Below are 15,580 nucleotides of genomic sequence, written 5' to 3'. Positions count from 1 at the left end.
AATTACAGACTCCAGATACAGCAACATATTTCCTCAAAGTAAAACCGATGAAACTTTAGCAATACCTGTGATGAAGCGTAAAAACTTCTGACCTAACACCTGGTATCAACACCAACCAACTCCAACTAAAGTATTCAGTAAAAGTTCAGCAATACCAAGGTCGGTGGTCTGCGTTATGACGGAGGTTCAGCACAGCCATGCTTTCTTTGAGTTAGCTGGCTTAACAAAACCAAAAGCATCAGTCTGACCCCAGACGGCAGTTAGCAACTTTCTTTTCTAACTCAGGCTTGTTATGTTTGCAACACACTCAGGGAAGTAAACTTGAAATGGCAGCTTTATTTGATGAAAAAAAAAAACTCCTCAATAAAAACTTAAACAGAAACAAGCAACTAGAAACAAAAACTAGGGAACTAAACTTGGACAGAGAACTACAAAAATACTCGGAGTATGGAGGAAACACACAGCATTGAGAGGATACGATGCGACAACAGCCAGGTGAAGACTGAGGACTATAATACACAGGCAGGATAACGAGAGGATGGGGAACAGGAGGAAACACAGCTGGGACTAATCAGACATAATGAGACGAGGGGAAGCAAAACTAGAGCAATAATCAAGGAACATAATTATAATAACTGAAACACCAATACCAACCCAACCCGGGCTGGTGGTGGGGAGTCCAGGAAGAAGGGCTCGAACAAAAACAGTCCAAAACAGAAGAGCTCAGGGGGACGACTCAGAGGTTGACGACACAGGAGTGCAAAACAAAGCAAATCAGGAGGCCAACCTGAAGGCTGACGGCACAATAGTCCATAAAAGGGCAGTTCACGGGGCCAACCCAGAGGTCAACAGCACATAAGTCCAGGCAAGAGCAGGTCCGGATAGGGATGGGTATCGAAAACCGGTTCTTGTTGAGAACCGGTTCCCACTGTTTCAATTCCTTGGAATTGTTTGCCATTTTTGCAAACGATTCCCTTATCGATTCCAGTCGCCCCGAATGACATCACCACTGTCACGGCGGGGTGCGCCGATGTGAATGGAAACAGGACCCAAAAGCAGATGCTGAAAGGCGGAGTTGCTGGCTGAACAGAAGACGATCCTTTATTTGGATGTTGGCACACGAAAAAGCATGAAGCTATGAAAACTAAGAAAACTGTGAACACTCAGAAAACTAAAGGACTAAGAAACTCAGTGAAAATGCGATGACAAACTATGAACACTGAGTAAACTATGACGAAACACTATGGGGATGCAAACAGACGACCCGACAATGACATGCAGAAAACCGAAGGCTAAAATACACACATGAGGTGATCAGGGGAAGTGGAGACACATGAGGAAACAGCTGACTAACATGAACCTAATGACAGGAGCAGTGAAGCTAAATACAAAGAACCAAGAACACACGACTCCTTCCAAAATAAAACAGGAAGCATAATGAAACGCAGACATGACAACCAGAACTTGACAACGTAAGACACAGACATGAAACACATGAAGAGCAGGGGAGACTTAACATGGGTTGGAAACGTGAGGGGGAATTAATAAGAACTAAAATCACCTAGACATGGTAACAAATGAACTTAGAAAACCTGAAGGGCTTAACATAAACTATAAACATCAAAATGAACTCAAACTCAAAACACTGGGTCATAAGACCCAGGACCGTGACAACCACGTTGCGGAGCGTCATTTACCTGGCAGGAAACATGGCGGCTCAAACACTCAAAAGTTTGGTCATACTTTACGAGAACGGATGACTGACAACAGGGCAACTTGCAATACTTGCAATGTAGATATTTCATTTAGGGGAGGAAACACTACGAATATGCAAAAGCATTTGCTCACAAAACACGCGATGACCTTAAATGAATGTCGTGTTTTTAATTCCGCTCCGGACTCGTGAATCTCAACCCAGCAGCAGCGGTAACGTTTGCACGTCCTCTCCCGTTAATGCAGCAGGTAAATAATCAACTAACAGTGCATATTATGTTAGCGCGATCTGCCTTATTACAAAACCTGCCATTACTGTGCATTTAGGTGACCATGATGAGAGAGACAGAGTCTGGCTCAGATGCTGGCAGTTCTCGCTGCAGTCTACCGGTAGCATCTCCTTTCAGGCCAGGATAGACGAATGTCACCGAGCAGTGACTAAGTTTGTGGTAAAAGGCTTGCACCCATTTGCCACAGCAGATGCCCTCAAATTTTCGGTAAGTGAATGTGTTTAATTGTAGGCAGGGACATTACTGGATATTCTTGTGTAATTGCTACAGAATAATTTATGTTATACTTTGTTATTGCTACTGAAGAATATTTATTTTATTATTTTACATTTACAATTTTTTTCCCCAGGGACCCTGTGACACCCCATTGAAGAGCCATAGGCTGGATCTCTTAAGATCTCACTGTTGGGTTTGTAAGGCCATGTTACTAAATTTCTATCTTGTTCAAAGAGAAGATATAAAACAAAGTTCTAAGCTAATCGACCTTAGTGTTCTCCTTTTTAAAAAAGAATCGATAAAGAATCGAATCGTTAAACAGAATTGAAAATGGAATTGGAATTGTGAAAATCTTATCAATACCCATCCCTAGGTCCGGAGGCTGACCACGTGGAAAGCAGCAGCAGTGAGGAAACAGGTCTGGAGGCCAACCACGCGGGAAACAGTGGTGGCACCACAGTTCAGGTGGCTGCCCATGGCGGTGCAGATGCCAACCGATGGTCGTGGTGGTGGTGGTGGACGTGGACAAGCAGGCCGTGCTGGATGTGGACCTAGATGAACAGGCCATGCTGGACACGGACCAGACAGCGCAGGACCAGACAGCGACACAGCAGCCCCTCAGGACTGAACAGCATGTGCTCTGCTCAGGCAGCAACAGCAAAATGAAGTCCACAGCTGGCTGAATAAGCTCGCAAAAGCTTTTAGCAGAAGATGGAGTTCACTGGGTTGATTTGCCTGAGCTCTCAGGGGAGATGGGAAGCTGAGACGGCCAGGCTGAGCTCCCAGGCTAACGGGCCATTTCAGCCTCTGGGGAAGCTGTGGGGACTGTCAAGGTAACTTTCTTGACCTCACCGATCCTTTAATATCACAGCTGGAGAAGAAGAGTCAGATGAGGCTGTAGTATCCTTTTATCAAAGCTTTATTACCAGTGCGCATTGGGAGATCCTGCTACATGCAGCCACGGCAAGCACTAAGTGGATCTGAGGAGTACTTTCTCAGTTTGTTCATTATAAAGACGTTCCCTTAAGGGGACTGCCCCTACAGGGAGTGCAGAATTATTAGGCAAGTTGTATTTTTGAGGAATAATTTTATTATTGAACAACAACCATGTTCTCAATGAACCCAAAAAACTCATTAATATCAAAGCTGAATGTTTTTGGAAGTAGTTTTTAGTTTGTAGTTTTAGCTATTTTAGGGGGATATCTATGTGTGCAGGTGACTATTACTGTGCACAATTATTAGGCAACGTAACAAAAAACAAATATATACCCATTTCAATTATTTATTTTTACCAGTGAAACCAATATAACATCTCCACATTCACAAATATACATTTCTGACATTCAAAAACAAAACAAAAACACATCAGCGACCAATATAGCCACCTTTCTTTGCAAGGACACTCAAAAGCCTGCCATCCATGGATTCTGTCAGTGTTTTGATCTGTTCACCATCAACATTGCGTGCAGCAGCAACCACAGCCTCCCAGACACTGTTCAGAGAGGTGTACTGCGCACTCAAAAACGGATCCCAACAAATTAAAGTATGTTTGCTGATAGTAACACCATGTGATTCAGCTAATAACACAGGGATTTCATCATTTGTGAAGCCAGGATGAAAACACTCAGCAATCTGTGCATTCACGACTGGATGTAATACCGGTAGCTTAGCTCTAGCATTTGTAGCTGAGGGCTTCAGCTTCCGGGTAACATGGAAATGACGTCATTCACGTAGATTACTGATTGGCAGCGCTAACTCGAAATTTCGAGTTGCTTTTCTCAAAATTTTGAGTTAATATGTCGAAATTTCGAGATAATAACTCGAAATTTCGAGAAAATAACTTGAAATTTCAAGAAAATAACTCGAAATTTTGAGTTATGGATCCTTTTTTTTTTTTTTTAGTGGCGGAAACGGGCTTCCATACTTTTCTACTTGTTCCTGTCAGAGAAAATTTAGAGGAATGGGTGATAGAGATCTACAAATATAAAGCAAAAACAAAATCTTTTTGCTTTCAATAATATAAGAGAATAATGCTGCAGAGGTTTGTTTATTTAATCATCACAGTGCATAAAATGGTAGAATAAGCCTAAACATATGAATGTATCTACAGGGTGGGCCATTTATATGGATACACCGTAATAACATGGGAATGGTTGGTGATATTAAAGTCCTGTTTGTGGCACATTAGTATATGTGAGGGGGCAAACTCCCCAAGATGGGTGGTGACCATGGTGGCCATTTAGAAGTCGGCCATCTTGGATACAACTTTTGTTTTTTCAATAGGAAGAGGGCCATGTGACACATCAAACTTATTGGTAACGTCACAAGAAAAACAACGGTGTGCTTGGTTTCAACGTAACTTTATTCTTTCATGAGTTATTTACAAATTTCTCTTGGTTCACAGCCATTGACATGTCGAAGAGGTTAACACGTGAGGAGCGGATCGAAATTGTGTTGATATCTGGTGAATGCAGTAACCGGGTCGTTGCAGCAGATTTCAATGCAAGACACCATACGAGACCACCCATCTCCCATGCTCCAACTGCTTGCCAAGTTTCGTGAAACTGGTTCAGTGTTGGATTTGCCAAAATGCGGACGCAAGAAAACTGTCACTAATGAAGAAACATCAGTGGCTGTCCTAGCTTCATTCAGCAAGAGCCCACAGCGTAGCACTCGCCGCATGTCACTGGAGAGTGGCATTAGTCGAACATCCCTTCGGCGGATATTAGCTACTCACAAATGGCACCCTTACAAACTCCAGCTACTGCAGCATCTCAACGAGGACGACCCAGATCAGCGCACAGAATTTGTAGAATGGACAAAACAAAAATTGGAACAGGACCCTCAGTTCACGCAGAAGATCTTTTTTTTTCATTGATGAGGCAAACTTTTATGTGAGTGGTGAAGTTAACAAACAAAACCACCGCTATTGGTCTGACACTAACCCACATTGGATGGATCCTTCCAAGACTGTTGGACCAACAAAAGTGATGGTTTGGTGTGGTATATGGGGTACAACGATAGTGGGTCCATTCTTCATCAATAGAAACCCCAAGGCCACTGGATATTTGAAATTGCTACATGATGATGTGTTTCCCTCTTTATGCACTGAAGCTGGCACGTTCCCTGAGTTTTTCCAGCAAGATGGTGCACCACCACATTATGGGTGCCAGGTCCGAGCATTCCTAGATGAACAGTTTCCTGGAAAGTGGATTGTTCGTCGTGGGCCAGTTGAATGGCCCCCAAGGTCTCCCGATCTGACCCCCTTAGACTTTTATCTTTGGGGTCATCTGAAAGCAATTGTTTATGGTGTGAAGATACGAGATGTGCAGCATCTGAAATTATGGATACTGGATGCCTGTGCAGGCATTTCTCCTGCGGTGTTGCTATCAGTGTGTGAAGAGTGGGAGAAGAGGGTTGCATTGACAATCCAACACAATGGGCAGCGCATTGAACACATTTTATAAGTGGTCAGAATCTTGTAAATAACTCATGAAAGCTGATACACATGATATAATGACAGGATGGAGGAAGTAAAACTAGATACAATGAACTAGGAACAAAAGTTTCTTTCAAAATAAAACAGGAAACATGGAGACACAAAGACAACAGAAGCTTGACAGACCTAAATTACAAACAAAAGGTGCCAAATAACCCAAAACCTCTGGTTTAGAGACCCAGTGACACATGCTGGGGTCAACTGGAATAAAGCCAAAGCAATTACCTCTGATCATGGAAAGCATTGGCTGTTCGATGCACCGCAGAGATTACGAGGAACTAAGTGCTAAGTTATCAAAACACCGTTGTTTTTCTTGAACTAAATCAGTTTTCAATTAAAAAGCTTTTCTTGTTATTTTACCTAACAAATGCATATGATTTATCTTTAAACTGTCTCTTCACCATGACCTCTAAGTCACATAAATGAGGCTTCCATGTTTAGATGACAGCAAATACCTGGTTCATATCAACTCGCATCTGTCTCATTTCATTTTCCTATTAATCATAGGAATGAAAATGTACTCAAATCAATCCTCTCAAAGGAAATAAAACAAGAAGAATCAAACGTAAAATTATTTTATTTACATATTCCTCATAGTAAACAACTTTGACACAGTCAGAACATTGATTGAATTTTCTTTCTTTAAAACAGAGAAAAACAGTTCCTTTAATTTGAACAAAATTTCAGATAAATGTAAATATAATTTAGATATTTCTCGGTTAAAATCAATTAATTTATTAACTAGACAACAAACAATATGATGTCAATGTAGCACCCACAAAGTGTGACTGGCAAGTGACGTCTGTGCAGAGAAGAAACAGAACAACAATGAGCTATGAGAAACAATGTTGGAGAACAAAGAAACTGAAAAGTAATCCAAACCAACTGTTCTTAAGAAATTTTTTTGTCTATTTCCGTTTTGTGAACTCTGCGGTGTCTCCACCAGAGTACAATATAATACTGTGAAAAAACCAAAGTCCAGCATAGAGCGGCTGAGTGAATGTGGTCTGGACTCTGTGGAGGAAAGTCATGGTTTCAGAGACGCTGTAGAAAGACAGAATACCTGCTCTGTGATCCAGGTACACTCCTACTCTGGAGGACCAAGGACCTGAGAGGACAGTTTGGACATTGTTGTGCCAAAATATGTAACTGTTTTTCTCACAACGTAATGACCAAGACTTGTCATTTCCACCAAGTGCACATTCATTTGACCTCCCTACTCCGCTGATATTTTTGTATGTGACTGCTACTTCAACTCCTCTCCCTCTCCACTCCACCTCCCAATAACAACGTCCAGTCAGACTCTCTCTACTCAGGACCTGACACATTACAGTGAATCTGTCTGGGTGATTTTTAGTAACTCGGGGGTATTTGATATCAAGGACCAGCTACCTCAAAAAAATGAAGAAGCTTACACAGTCCAAATTAGAACAACAATTAAGGGATTTGGAAAAAAAAAAGCATACAGATTTGAGTCCTGATTTGGCCGAAAAAATCAAAAACGTAAGAAAACAACTAAGTGATTTGACTATGGAGGAAATAGAAAAGAAACTGAGATTCACAAAACAAACATTCTATGAGTCTGGCTCCAAAGCAACTAAAGTATTGGCTAAACGGTTAAAATTAATGCAAATAACTAATGCAGTCAACAAGATTAGAGATCCAAATACCAAGGAACTACTATATGAACCAACACAGATAAAAAACACCTTTCAAGAATATTATAAAACATTGTATAGTCAACCGGATCAGAAAAATGGACCAGAAATTGTAGAGTTTTTGGATCAGTTAGACCTTCCTTCAATAGGGACAACTCAAAATGAACTATTAACCAAACCAATTACAAAGGAAGAACTGGATAAGGCAATAAGGAGATTGAAGACGAATAAAAGTCCAGGGAGTGATGGGTACCCCAATGAGTGGTATAAGACTTTCAAAGAGGTTTTGGCCCCTATTTTGATAGATTCTTTTAATTGGACAATAAAACACGCTAAAATTCCACCTTCCTGGAAAGAGGCCATCATCTCAGTCTTACCGAAAGAAGGTAAAAACAAGGAAAACTGTGATTCTTATCGCCCAATCTCCATCTTAAATGTTGATTATAAACTATTTACATCTATAATCACAAGACGCCTAGAGCTGTTCCTTCCTGACCTGGTGGATGAAGACCAGACAGGGTTCATTAAGGGGCGACAGACACAAGACAATATACGACGCACATTGCATATAATTAATGAAGTTAATAGAGAAAAAATCCCAACAGCCTTAGTGAGTTTAGATGCTGAAAAGGCTTTTGACAGAGTCTCTTGGATATTTCTTTTTGCTGTTTTGAAGAGAATGGGCTTTGACAGTATCTTCATCAAGTGTATACAATCCCTGTATCATAGGCCAATGGCTAGAGTTAAAATAAATGGGGACTTGACAGACAGCTTTGAGCTCTTTAGAGGAACTAGGCAAGGTTGCTGCTTGAGTCCAGCTCTTTTTGCTTTGTATATTGAGCCTTTGGCTCAGTATATACGGCAAAGTACAGACTTAAAAGGGGTTTTTGTTTCCAAACTTGAACAACGAATAGGTCTTTTTGCAGATGATATAATTATATATCTACAGGATCCTGATACGACCTTTCCTTGGCTGTTTAAAGCATTAAAATATTTTGGTAAAAACGCAGGATATAAACTAAACATCGTAAAGACTCAAGTACTCTGTCTGAATTATTTCCCCAAAGAATTATTACAAAATGAACTTAAACTAAAATGGGATTCAAATAAGATCAAATACTTAGGTGTCTATTTAACTAGTGATACAAGTACTTTATACGAGGCAAACTATGTGAAGTTTAGTAACACAATCCAAAAAGATCTGATTAAATGGGCTCCGCTTGTCAAGGACCTTAGCTCAAGAATAGAGGTAATAAAAATGAATGTGCTTCCCCGGTTATTGTACCTATTCACCTCATTACCAGTCCAAATAACAGATGCACAGTTTGGTAAATGGGATAAATTAGTTAGTAGATTTATTTGGAAAGGGACAAAGCCAAGAATAAGATTTAAAATACTCCAATCAGGAAAAGAAAAAGGAGGACTTGCCCTCCCGAATTTCAAGGAATATTTCTATGCAGCCCAGCTGAGATATACTGTTTACTGGTGTTCATCAGAATATACTTCAAAATGGAAGCATATAGAGTTAAATTATTGCCTATCATGTCATCCACAAGCAAGATTGGGAGAAGAAACTACCCAGCCCACGAACAAAAATCTCATCACTGAATTTACTATTAAACTCTGGTGGACAATAATGAAGAAATATAGAATTACAGAAGATTGTAAATTGCTGATTTGGCCTGCATACTCTCGAAAATTCCAAAGTGGACAATGGGATAGCACATTTTTAAGATGGGTCAATAAAGGAATTACAGCAATGTGTACATTAATAGATGGGACAACATTTAAATCTTTTGAGAATCTACAGAAACAATTCGGATTGGATAAATCAGATTTATTTAGGTACTTTCAATTAAGACACTTTTACAATACAGAAATTAGAAAGAAGCTCTCGAGAGAAAGAAATCGTATAATAGGAACAATAACAGGTGCATATAAAAATCTTCCATCAGGAATTCTGTCGAAATTATATGATGGCCTACAAAATTCGAATAGGAATGAAACATTATATATTAAACAAAAGTGGGAATCGGAACTACAAATTGAGTTGTCAGAGGATGATTGGCGATCCTTATGTCTCACACAGCATAACTCCACTAGCTCTAGACGATGGAGAGAATATGGCTGGAAAAATGTGATTAGGTTTTTTATTACTCCGTATATCAAAAGCAAGCAGTTGAAAACACCCCAACAATGCTGGAGATTATGTGGAGACTGGAACGCCAATCACTCACATGTGTTTTGGAAGTGTAAATATATTAAATCATATTGGGAAAGAATTGCGGCAACAATGACGAAGGTGCTGGGGTATGAAGTACTGTGTGAGGCACGAGTAATGTATTTTGGAATATGGGAAAATGTAAAAAAGGAGGACTGGTATTTGTTTAAGATTATGTTGTTGTCAAGCAAAAAGGTGATAACAAAGAATTGGCTGAAAAGCGATCCTTTAAAACTGGAAGACTGGATGGACGTAATCGAGGACATATATACAATGGAAAAAATGACTTACACTCTGAGACTGAAATCTGACAAACACCGAAAACAGTGGACAAAATGGATAATTTATAAGTCTCAGTCAGCCTTATAGGGCGGGACCTCTCGTGGTTTTTTTTTTTTTTTTTTTTTTTTTTTTGTGTGTTTGTTGTTGTGTTATTATTATTATTGTCTTGTCCGTATGTAATATAAAGGAAAAAGTACAAAATAAAGAGTTAAAAAAAAAAAAAAGACTGTTGTTTTTTCATTAAAGTTGCTTTTCTGTTTCCCTCAGATAATAACAGATGTGTGTTTGCTGTCTTTGGATCCAGTGTGATTTGACATGAATATTTTAAGAATCCAGCTCTGGTCTTTGGCTCTGGTGGTGACAGTAAAACATCCACTTCAGTGACTGTCAGTGAGATGTTTGTCCATTCCTCTCTCAGAATGTCCTGTAGTTTATGTCTGAGTCTATCTCTGGTCTCTGACACAGCTGCTGTCACATCCTCAAAGTAGCTCAGAGGACGAATATTGATGCTGGATGAGTGTGTAGACTCACTGAGTGCTGACAGTGAGGGGTAGTTGTGTAGAAACTGGTTGTGATCCTCTGTGTGTGAGAGCTGCTCCAGCTCGCCGTCTTTCCTCTTCAGCTCAGCGATCTCCTGCTCCAGCTTCTCCTGAAGCTCTTTGACTCGACTCACTTCAGTTTCCTGCTGGGATCTGACCTGCTGCTTCACATCAGAGCTTCTTTTCTGGATGAGACGGATCAGCTCAGTGAACATCTTCTCACTGTCCTCCACTGCTTTATCAGCAGAGCCATTGATGGCCTCCACCTCCTGTTGAAGCAGCTTCACATCTTTCTCTCGCTCCTGGATTCTCTGCTGGATGTTTAGTCGTCTCACCTCGAGCTCCTTCTGCTTCTCAGTCCTTTCTGCTGCAGCTGGGACTGTTTCATGGCCTTTATGTTCATCCATTGTGCAGAGATAACAGATACTCTGCTGATCTGTACGACAGAAAATCTTCATCACCTCATCATGACGAGAGCAGATGTTCTCCTGGAGCTTCTTGGAGGGGGCCACCAGCTTGTGTTTTTCAAAGGCAGGAGACTCCAGATGAAGCTGTATGTGTTTCTCACAGTAGGAGATCAGACACACCAGACAGGACTTGATGGCTTTCAGCTTCCTCCCAGTACAGACATCACAGGCCACATCTTCAGGTCCAGCATAGCAGTGATCAGCTGGAGCAGCTTGGAGTCCAGTCTTCTTCAGCTGCTCCACTAAAGCTGCTAACATGGTGTTTTTCTCCAGGACAGGCCTCGGTATGAAAGTCTTCCTGCACTGAGGGCAGCTGTGGATTCCCTTCCTGTCCTCTTCATCAAAGTGGGTTTTAATACAGTTCATACAGTAGCTGTGTCCACAGGTTGTAGTCACCGGATCCTTCAGTAGATCCAAACAGATTGAACAAGAGAAGGTTTCTCGGTCCAGCTGAACTCCTTTCTCTGCCATTTCTCCTCTCAGTGTCAGTGACTGTGTGAATTTCAGTTCCTTACAACTGAAACCAGTCTGACCTCTGATTTCTGAATGGAGCCTCTCAGCTCTTACACGTCACCACATGTTGGTTACACCCATCTTTAAACTGCAGATCTGAAGGTAAGGGAACGAGGAAACGTGTGAACAGAGAGGAGGTGCTGTGTTTCCAGTGGTGCCTTATCCTTTACGGCACCATTAAGTTACCTTTCAAAGGCTTCAGCAAATCTGGAGAGGAGAGTGGTGCAAGTTAAATAAGAGGAGTGAATGGAGGAGATAATGTTAAAGAATATATATACACATTAACATAACAGAGAGACATATCTCTAACAACTTGAATCAACGTGAGTGTTTATTTCCTTTGAGAGCACCACAGATAACAAACAAAAAAACAGACACTCTGTAAGCCATCAGAACAAGAGCTGCTCAGTTTTTTAGTGTATATAGAAGTGTTTTTATAAATACTGCTGCAATTAATTAATACTGCCAGAATTGCAGTCAAAGCAAGATGAAAACAATCAGGGTTAGGGCTGTGTGATATGTGTGATATTACTCTTTGTGAGTAATTATTACACCGCGTGCTGCGGGGAAAAGCCTGTTCTAACGTTTGAGTCTAAGGTTTATCTTTTAGCACCCAACAGCTCTTTTTTTGCTTCTTATCCGTCAATACTCTGCACACTCTTTCACGTGGTTCAGTTTATTTTGAAAAGTCTCAACAGGATCTTGAGCTTTATTGTGAAAGGTTTATGTGGAAAACAAACAAGCGGACACACGATGGTTTTACCGTCACGATAACGACAACGCATAAAAACAGGCACTTGTCCGTCTGTAGTGTGGTTATATAAAATATAAGAGAAAGAGAGAACTTTAAGAAATTAATATAGCCACTACAGTGACCATCAAAACGATGAAAAAATATTGCTGTAAACAGTTTATTTTGCGACAATAGCGTAAAAGGAAACGATAGACATTTTTATATCGTCATCCGATATATATCGTTATATTGAACAGCCCTAATCAGGGTGAAGTTAATTTTCACTGAAACCGTCATGGTCTGTGTGAGTGGCTGGAAATTTCTACTAAGTTCCTGAACTTCTCTGGTATCTGCCAGTGGGCAGGGCTGTCACACCCTCTTCTCTTAAGGGCTCTAGAGTGCGATCAAATTTTTCAATGGTGCAACTAAAAAAAATCCTAGGTGGCATCGGTGCGACCAACTTTTCAATAAAATAAAATAAAATTCTCCGCAACTCTGAAAGTCTCCATGTGGTCAACAACTGACACACATTATGCCTATATTATGGTCTAAACCAATCAGAGATAGCTATTGGCGGGCCCTCTCTGATTGGTCGTGGTCCAGATATTCCTGTAGTTCTATGCATGTATATGTTTGAAAGTGTAGGCAGATAGAGGGAGGTGAGTAGCTTGAATAAAGCGATATCTTTTAAATATAACTGTATTTTCCCAGAAATGCCAGAATCTCAGGTTAAAGCTCACAAAACTATTTCAACAACAACCAAATGTATCCAGATAGAGCAGGTAAACCGATTCCACACAAAGACAAACACAGAGCGCAGACCCGACACATCAGAATCAGCTTTCTCAACTTTCTCAACCGACAGCACATACACGGACACGCCGTCAGGGCTGAAAGCCGACAGCTCACTGATTGTGATGCTTTGGCGGGTCCAGGCTTTGTGTTTAGGTCTTTTTTGTGCTAGATTCTGAGCTGCAGGTTTTGTCCCTCTCCATCCGAAATTCACTGAACCAGCAGCAAAAGAAGATCCAAACTACGATTCACATTTGATAAATGTCGTCATTAATTCCCTCTGACTTTTGCTGCTTTGCGTCCAACACAATAAAATCACACTTCATGCACAGCTCTCTCTCTCTCTCTCTCTCTCTCTCTGTACTTCAAGAACAGTTTCCCATCTCAAATCTCTGTTTTCTGCAATATTCATTTGCTAATTACCCACCAGTCTACTGTTGTTTACAGCGCTGTCGGCTGCTGTCTTTTTTTTTTTTTTAAACTTAAATGACCTCGGGCAAGAAAGCCTAATTTCTGCTGTTCAATAATGAAGAAATTGAAACTTTTTAAAATTATGCAAAATTGCAGAATATTTTTAAGGTTATCTGCTATAAAAAGCCAGGCCAGGAAAATCTCCTTCATGTTTTTCTGTGTTTTATTCTCAGTTACTTTGACACAAAGGCATCTGCTGTGATGCTCACACCTCTGATAAAGTCTCATAGTAAGTCTCAGTACTGATAAATCATCAGACTTATAATATAATATTAAAATATGCTCCAAATAAAGAACTTTGTGTTGACAAGATTGTTAGTTAATCATTTACAAATCAATATTGTCTGTATGGACAGCAATTTTCCCCCCAGAAAAGTACACATATAAAACTGCGGTTTTAAGCGATGTGGTTGAAAAATTTGGGTGCGCGGCGCACCAGTGCAACCGTGGCAAAAAGTTAGTCTACGGCCCTGCACCTGGAGCTGATTGAGGCAATTAGGCTGGGAGATTTAAGCTCCACACTGACATCCCTTCTCTGCCAGGTATGGACTACTATACGTTGGTAACCAGGTCTTATGGGTCATGTTTCTTACCTTAGGTGCTTTACTTTAGGTGCTTACCTTGCTGTTTTGTGCTTCAGTTGCTCCCTGACGCGCCACGGTTCTGAACAATGAATCCTTTTGGATTTTGGATTTACCTCTCTGTTTTATGGGATTCACTCCTTGCCTCACCTGCCGGCCCTCCTGCTGTCCCTCGGCTTCGGAACCAAAGGAACTCAGGTCAGCCAAATCCACATCGTCAAAGTCACCCGCACCTATGCAGCCTCTCCTTCATTTAATCCATTTCCCTCCATTAAATGTGACCTTATGTACCAGTCCCACTCCAGTAATCTTCTCAGTCCTGCCTCTTTGTTTTGCCTCAGCCACGTTGCCACGCCACATTTACCAAGCCCCTGTGTTGTTTGTCATTGCTGATCAATAAAACGCTGTTAGGATTTTCCCTCAGCCTCTGCTCTTGGTTTTCTCTGCATAGGTTCAGTTTCAGTTACCGGCCTTCGGCCATCTGTGACAGAAACAAGACATCATGTAAAGTAGATGAAAATTTTATGCATTCAGCGCCATCAAAGGGAAAAGTTGATGCATGCACACACAGTGACAGCTTCTCTCTCATAGAGGAATCATGCAAATAACATTAAAGCTCGAATGAATTTAAGAAAATGACCAACATTTTAAATTACTTTCTTTTCCTTTACATTTACAGGAATCAATGTCTTAGGTTAAAGTCACCTGTACCCAACTGAGCCTGTCAAACTCGACAGATGAAAGCAGGTTGGAGAACTCGTGTAGGAGATCAGTCGAGGATTCAGGAGGCTGGTAGATATTGACACACCAACCTGGATTTTCACAAATGTAATTTTAGACAATAATAAGTCAAACTGGCTGTAATACAGTTTAAATTACATTTGAAAACAACTGCTATTCCCCCACCACAGCCCGAGGACCTCTGGGCATTCAAGAATTTATAATCAGCAGCCCTATGGTTTCAGCTAAGTCTCCGTAACACAGAAGATTTCTATCCATCCATTTGCTTCCGCTTATCCTTTTCAGGGTCGCGGGGGGCGCTGGAGCCTATCCCAGCTGTCATAGGGCGAAAGGCAGGGTACACCCTGGACAGGTCGCCAGTCTGTCGCAGGGCCAACACACAGGGACAGACAACCATTCACACTCACATTCACTCGCACATTCACACCTAGTGACAATTTGGATTAATCAATTAACCTATCCCCACAAGCTGCATGTCTTTGGACGGTGGGAGGAAGCCGGAGTACCCGGAGAGAACCCACGCAAACACGGGGAGAACATGCAAACTCCACACAGAAAGACCCCGGCCTGATGGTGGAATTGAACTCAGGACCTTCTTGCTGTGCGGCAACAGTGCTAACCACTGTGGAAAACTGTTGTATCAGGAGAATAAGTGATTTGGAACTAGGCATAGCACGACTGTGACAGTGGTCATACATGTCAGTAGGTGAAAGGCTGTTTGATAATAATGGTAGGAAAACAGCTAGACCTGTACTGGAGAGACAATAGGTGGGAATTTCAACATGTCACACTGTGGTAGTCTCACCTGAATCAGTAAAATCATTAGTAAACGTTTAGTAAGAGTTTATTTAAAAAGGAGCTTCA

At 41.1% G+C, this 15,580-nt stretch overlaps 1 protein-coding gene across 1 annotated transcript; it reads right to left on the bottom strand.

Moving 5' to 3' along the window:
- Positions 1-4,322: 4,322 nt before the first annotated feature.
- LOC309699751 (tripartite motif-containing protein 16-like) lies at positions 4,323-14,776 on the bottom strand. The gene is made up of 3 exons (XM_082522908.1): positions 14,015-14,776; positions 10,121-11,605; positions 4,323-7,106 (listed from the first exon to the last, which is right to left on the bottom strand). The coding sequence occupies exons 2-3, from the start codon at positions 11,354-11,356 to the stop codon at positions 6,627-6,629; spliced, it is 1,716 nt and encodes a 571-aa protein (XP_082379034.1). The 5' UTR covers positions 11,357-11,605; positions 14,015-14,776; the 3' UTR covers positions 4,323-6,626.
- Between the last annotated feature and the right edge of the window lie 804 nt (positions 14,777-15,580).

Source organism: Aulonocara stuartgranti, assembly GCF_965226115.1.
Source record: "Aulonocara stuartgranti genome assembly, chromosome: 3".
NCBI lineage: Eukaryota > Metazoa > Chordata > Actinopteri > Cichliformes > Cichlidae > Aulonocara > Aulonocara stuartgranti.
The sequence above is the reverse complement of the archived record's forward strand: the minus strand, read 5'-3'. Positions and strand labels throughout refer to the sequence as shown.

Excerpts from the sequence above, each read along its gene's own strand:
- LOC309699751 (XM_082522908.1), bottom strand. The coding sequence starts at position 11,356 with ATGGCAGAGAAAGGAGTTCAGCTGGACCGAGAAACCTTCTCTTGTTCA. Across the intron at positions 7,107-10,120 it reads GAAACAGAAAAGCAACTTTA|CTGGTCCTTGATATCAAATA; the intron begins ATGAAAAAACAA and ends TTTTTGAGGTAG.